Source organism: Lactuca virosa, chromosome 4, assembly GCF_052849685.1.
Source record: "Lactuca virosa cultivar CGN04683 chromosome 4, Lactuca_virosa_CGN04683_v6, whole genome shotgun sequence".
Classification (NCBI taxonomy): Eukaryota; Viridiplantae; Streptophyta; class Magnoliopsida; order Asterales; family Asteraceae; genus Lactuca; species Lactuca virosa.
This window is the reverse complement of record NC_136429.1, coordinates 54,834,400-54,841,287: the sequence shown is the minus strand read 5'-3', so window position 1 is coordinate 54,841,287 and position 6,888 is coordinate 54,834,400. Positions and strand designations below refer to the sequence as shown.

General features: G+C 37.7%; 1 protein-coding gene across 1 annotated transcript; it reads left to right on the top strand.

Annotated features, from left to right (window-relative positions):
• Nucleotides 1-5,940: 5,940 nt before the first annotated feature.
• On the top strand, nt 5,941-6,570 carry LOC145104463 (uncharacterized). The gene has a single exon (XM_079041705.1). The coding sequence runs from the start codon at nt 5,941-5,943 to the stop codon at nt 6,568-6,570; it is 630 nt and encodes a 209-aa protein (XP_078897831.1).
• Nucleotides 6,571-6,888: the final 318 nt, after the last annotated feature.

The following is a 6,888-nucleotide window of genomic DNA, read 5'->3' as shown; positions in this document are numbered from 1 at the left end:
CGAAGGCTCGCCCTATTAAATCATGACTAGAGAAAAACATTACTCCAAATCGTATCTTTTGTACAAAACTTTATCCAAAGGACGGTTGACTTACCAAAAAGTTATGACACGCCCTATCTCCCATACCCACTCCATGACCAGCTTTAGTCACTCCACCTTACCTGGTCATGTCCATCGTCCTTTTTCCCACCATTTTTCCAACCATACTCTTGAACAAAAGCTGGAAATCCTTATCTCTCCTCCCATTTCACTCACCCTCCACCAAGAAGCAAAAAAAAACTCATTCTCTCTCACTATCCCTCTCTAATATCGAAAATTCAAGGCTGATCACAAGTTCTTCATCTACTCCTAGTAAGTAATATCACTCCCCACATGATTATTTCTCTCTCTTTCTACTTGAAACGTAAATACCTTACACAAACATCATCATATTTGTGTTAGATCTTCGAATCTTCAAGCATCATCTAAAGTGTTCTTGAGTTGAAAACTTCCTTTCTTCATCATCTACTCACTGAAACCACACAAGGTGAGTTCATACCCCTATCTTTTCATGTTTTTCTTAAGTTTTCAGGGGGGGAATACAAGTTAAAACACCAAGAACACAAATAAACTCATCCAACAGCTTTCATCAAAAAAGTTTAACTTCATTCACGGACTGTGTTGGTCAACTTAAACATTTTAGTTTTCAAAACTGTATTAGGTGCAAATAGTTCAGGTTCATTCCTTTAAAATGACTACTTGCACATCTCCATACGATTTTTCTACAATTTATGGTGATTTTTACAAAACTGCCTATCATTTCAAGTACAATTCCGGACCAGTCTGTGAATATGGACTTTTTCACACAAGTTGGAGGTCACTAAAAATCATAATAAAATTTTTGAACAAACTAAACACATTTTCCAAACTCTCAGAATTTACAGATTCTGATTTGGACCCTTGATGATTTTTCTATAAATCTTCTAAGAACAGGAAGAGAAATGTTAACACTAGAAAAATGTTGTCAATTTCATTTACACATTGTAACTTGTTGAGCAAGGTGTGCATCATTATATGAATATATGTTATTACATTATATGTCATTTTGTCTTGGTATATAGACATACATCAGAAAACAAATGGATTTTTACCTTCATAAGTATGGTAACTAATTTATTAATTATAAACAAAGTTTACATCCATTGTGTACAAACATTTGGTAAACTGGGACAAGCATAGTTCATGTTCACTGCCATTACTATTGTTGTGAATAAACTATAATAGTTGTAGTTTATGATTCATTTACACAACAAACTCATTACTAAAGGTTTCACTTATACAAAGAGGGTTTTCATTACACTACACGTAAATTCGTTCATGACTAAATTGTGAGACATTCGCTTCATGTTACTCCTCGAGTAATACACTTAAGTCCTGTATTGTAACCAGAGTCTCTTGTAGGGAGAGCGTGATAGTTGTATATAGATCTATATTGGGATTGACACCCCACACCTTGCTATTAGCTACAGTGGGACCTCGAGGTCTACGGGTGACAAATGTCATAACATTTCCGACGCCTGAATTCCGATAATGAAGTCCAGGTTGTGTCCGGACTTCTAGGAAATTCCTATGCTGATGATGAAGAAGACAGTGACAAAGAAAAATACGTCACAACTGGATTCCTAGGCCTTGAAGCTCTAAATAAAATAACTCCAAAGGTGTTGAATGAGGAAGAGAAGAGAATATAGTCCGCAATCTCTTGGCCATCCTCTTTGCCAAATGCTTTTCAAATGGCCAAAGTCAAATCTCTCCTCACAGCTCAAGCCTTCCGAGCCACTCCTTCCATGCAGCCTCTCATTCCGGACCCAAAAATTGCTCCAATCGACGAGGGCTCTCCTCTCCGAATCCCTGATGAAATTCCAGAAGAACCTCTTCCAAATCCCACTCTGGAATTTACGATTGATGCAAACATGAAGCTCGTTATATCTGGACTTCAGAAAGACAAAGGGAAGAAACCTATGACTGTCGAACAACAAGCCTTTCACTCCGGACCTCCTCTCAAGCGAAAACATGGATGGTCTCAGGAGGAAATCAATCAGGCATTAGGGGACAGCATCCGGATCCAAGCTCTAAAGGATAATCCTGATCCGATGCGTGGCATCTCTCCTCTTTGCCGTGAAGGCATTCTTCAGGCTCAAGAAATCATTTCGTGCCTCTACTACGACGTTCCCACCAATGCCTCCGATCAGCTCGATCTTCATCTCTCTCCCTACAACAAATTCTATACCAAATTTGCCCCTCTTCACCCAACAGACAATCCGAAAGTGATTATCCGGACTGAGCGAGAAAGACTTAAAACTTTCTACACTAAGCACGCTCAACCTTTCAAGGAAGTGTGGACGAGGAAGAGGATTACCAAAGTTCAGGGTTTCAGAAGAAAAATTTTGGTGAAATTTGAACTCAACTGTCCTCTATTCCGTTTTCACCTCCTCCGGAACAAGCCAACACCCCGGACTGTTACTGATGCTGATTTTCCTTCTATGAATCCTAATTACATCCTCACTTTAGCTGCTTACTTCAGAGAAAATCAAAAGGATGACATAAGTATGGGAGCTTACCATGCAACTCTGAGCTTTCTGAAAGATTATGTTGCTGAGTTTTGCCGACGAGATTATGAGCTTGCACACCTATACGGAACTGAACAATTCGTTGCCAAAATCGACTTTGTTCTTCCAGAAGCTGAAATTCTTGCAGATGGTCCCATTGAAGAACCGGTTCTAGGGTTTGTCTACACAACCAGAAAGACAAACAAGAAGGATTTATTCCGTGTCCTTGACAAACATCTAGTTCCGACCAAAGCTCTGAAGAAGTTCATATCCCGAGCGTCCAAGTCTGATGCTCCGGAACAGGTCAAGGATAAGTTTGTAAGTCAATTGGCTTGGTACATTGCAGCCTGAGAGTGTTTGTTTAGAGCCTACACCTTCATCAAGGAAGAAATGAACTAAGTTTGCTGGATTGCTAAGTTCACTTAGGGGGAGATTGTTGGAACCTGAAAGTGAACCTCTAGCAATCCTAAGTACTCATTCCGAAGTGTGTATGTTCCGAAGTGGAGAATGGTCCGGAATCTGTCTGGACTAAGTAAGAAGACGTGAAGACTGAAGGCATTCCGGAATGACTCTCATTTCCGGAATGGATGTTGATCCGGAGCAACTCTATTTTGTCTTTTGTGCATTTATTATATTCGTCTTTGTATTGATGTAACGTTTCATATGACTTAGTCTGTAATTGTATTTGGACAATCAGAATGTCAGAATCATTTCTTTTGTCCAGTCCTATGTAAGCACTTTACTTAATTCGCTGTAACCTTCACTCCTATTTATAGGAGCATTCAATACAAGTCAACAACGGATCTTTCACTCACTTTTGGCATTTTTCTCTAAGTTTATTCAAAACATTCTTCTTGTTCTTTATTTATTAGCTTTACCTTGATCAATTATTCTTGTTGTTCATTTAATGACTTGATCATTTGTTGATTATATTATCTAAGACTTGACTGGTCTTTCCAGCCTTTACTTGAACATCTATTAGCAAGCAGACATTGATCTTAAGTATTCACTCAAGTTTTGAGTTTTCAAACCTTGTCCCTGCGCATCGATCTTGTTCTCACAGTTCTCCCTAGGGCGAACTACTTGGTCTGATAAACCCCTTGTCCAGCAGCTCGTACAGCTCCGTAGACAACTCCTACTTCTACAATACTTGAAGCTTTCCAAGTGCACTCCAATGATCTTTTCCTTTCAAAGATGAAAACTAAACACCCAAATAGCTCAAAAACCCTCAAATGAATATTAGAGTTTGCAAGGGATCGTTTGGGATTTTGGGAGGATGGAGGATAAAGGTGGAAGGGATTTATGAGGGTTAAGGTGTTTAAATAGGGCTCAAAACCCTGGATTTAGGGTTAGCATATGAGCCGAGTACGCCCTGTGTACCCCTTGAGTATGCCATGCGTACTCAAAAGCATCCGCATCACCTTTTAATAACTTATGCCCAACTTACGCCCCAAGAACGTCCGACGTAAGGACTATTTTTGCAACAAATTAATACTTTTAGTAAAAAATGGAAATACCTTATTTGGGTGGGTGTTACATTAATAAGATTAAACAAGGCAGATGATCATTATCACCTTCTAATGTTTTATGCTAGGGATCGTAGCAATGATCAATGGGATCGTAGCAATGATCAATGTATTTCCTTGTAATATCACTCGTGTCACTTTCATTTTATTTTATAACCATATTGATTGCAACACCATAACCTCTCATGCAATTTGGTTGATATTTCCTTGATCGTTTTTTTGACCAAAACAATAGATATTACATATTTAATATTTACAAAATATATTACTCTTTTTATTTATTTTTTCAATTAGGACCGACTAAAATAAGCCACAATTAATAACCCAAGAAATGAGAGTTTCACTTTCAAAATTTAGTTCCAAAGACTTACAATATGCATATTTTGACTATAAAATATTACTTTAAATCTTAGCAGTTTTATTTTCATTTAACATTTTATTCACTAAGTAGATACAAAGTCACTTTATACTTGTGTTCGAATTATTATAAATTTAAACAGGACTATAGTTAATGATTCAAAAATTTCAATATGTATATGTAATATACCTATTGTAATTTATAAGTCGAACCGAGCAACATAAAAACTGAACCGTAGCTAAAACTGCTAACCGACCAAACATAAAAGTGAGCGAAAAACCGATATGTGCGGTTTTAAGAAGTTAAAAACTGATCTATATGCCGTTTCAGCCAAAAACCGTATCATGCTCACGCTACATATATGTATTTAATAAAAATTAATTAATATACAAAAATAATCAATTTTCTGTTAATTAAGCGTAGGCATAAAGAATGACGTACTGTGGTGCCTTTTGGATTAGGATCGTGAGAACAAGTCAAATCAATGTAGTGGCGAAGCCTGTGTCCTACTCCATGGCGCCGCTAAGGCTATACAGTGTGGCTGCGGCCTGGGACCGCGGTTCGTGCCACCTGGACCGCGCACACCGCCCTCAGACGGCGGTCTTGGGCGGTTTTGGCCGCACTGCAGCTAGTTTGTACCGTGTCACGTGATTGGTAGATGGATATTTGACCGTTGAATGTGGGTTTTGGCGTAATTAATTTATTTTTCTTTTTGCCTTTATTTCCTATTTATACATATCCACTTCATTTGTTTTTAACCACAATACAATATCTTTTATCTTACAAAATTTAAAAAAATAATCACCACTCTCTCAAAAATGTCATCTTCTTCATCTTCTGAAGAATTTCAGACTATTTTTGATATCGCTGTTGCGTGTGCTCAAATGACGGAACAAACGTACAATCTTGTATGCAACAACGCAACTGCTACTTCTCAACGGAGAACACGAAGATATATTTCCAGAAATCGTGAAGAAGCCAACCAACGTTTGGTGCAAGACTATTTTGAAGAGAATGCCACTTTTCAATGGTATTATTTTCGTACGCGCTTCAGAATGTTCAAAGGTTTATACGATCGTATAGTTGAAGATGTAACGAGGGAGGTACACCCGGTTTCACTCCCTTACAAAAATCCACGACCGCACTTCGTCAGTTAGCATATGGCATTTCGCCTGATGCGTTAGACGAAAGTTTTAGGATGTCTGTTAGGATCGCACGAGACAGTCTCCACTTTTTCTGCAAAGCTGTGATTCAGTTTTATGGTCCAAAATATTTACGTAAGCCTACACGTAATGACATCCTGCAATTGCAAGCTCATCATGCTAGTGTGCATGGGTTTCCTGGAATGCTAGGAAGCTTAGATTGTTTCTATTGGGCATGGGAAAATTGTTCTACATCATATCATGAGCAATTTACCTGAGGTGATCATGGTCACCCAACGGTCATACTTGAAGTAGTTGCATCACAAGATATGTGGATTTGGCATGCTTTTTTTGGTTCTCCTGGTTCGATTAACGACATCAACGTTCTTAATCGTTCACATATATTTAACACCATATACGATGGATCCGCACCAGAGTCTTCTTTTGAAGTGTGTGGAACGCCATATAAGTATGGTTATTATTTGGTCGATGGAATCTATCCTGAGTATGCTGTGTTTGTTAAATCATTTACATGTCCACATGGTTCTAGACGAAAGAAATTCAAGAGAGCTCAAGAAAGAGCTAGGAAGGATGTTGAGCGTGCTTTTGGAGCTCTGAAGAAAAGGTGGTTCATATTAAAAAAACCAGCAAGTTATTTAGGCGAGGAAAAACTTCAAGAAATCATGTATACATGTCTCATATTGGATAACATGATTATTGAAGACGAAGGAAGAGCGATATGTGCGTTTAAAAAGGAAGAAACCATACCAGAGACACAACCAATAGAAATTGGTAGCGAAGAGTATATGAACAGGAGAGCAGAGATACGTTGCACTGAAACATTTCACAATCTTCGCAATGACTTGGTGGAACACATTTACGGGATTCAAAACATTAACCTTAATTTGGATCCACCGGATGACTCCGGAGACGAGTTATCGGATAACGACTTTATGTAGTTTGCTTTAGCTATTTTATTTGTGTTTTTTAAGTTTTTAGGATTATTTTAATGTCATGTGTGTGTGGTTTTTTTTTTCTTTTTTTTTGTGTGTAATGCGATGTAATGTTTTTTGAATTTTTAATGTAATGTTTTTTTTAATTTTCAAGTAATGAAAAATTATGTTTTTTTTTTATTAAAAAAGAAGTTTTAATTAAAATAGCTAAAAAAACAAAAAAATAAAAATAAATAAAAGTGTGGCACCACTCCCTTGGTGTGGCAAGAAACCACACTTATAGTAAAAAATGACGTAACGCTTTTGTGGCGGGGGAGGGAGTGC

Coding starts and splice junctions, on each gene's coding strand:
- LOC145104463 (XM_079041705.1), top strand. CDS start 5,941: ATGTGGATTTGGCATGCTTTTTTTGGTTCTCCTGGTTCGATTAACGAC.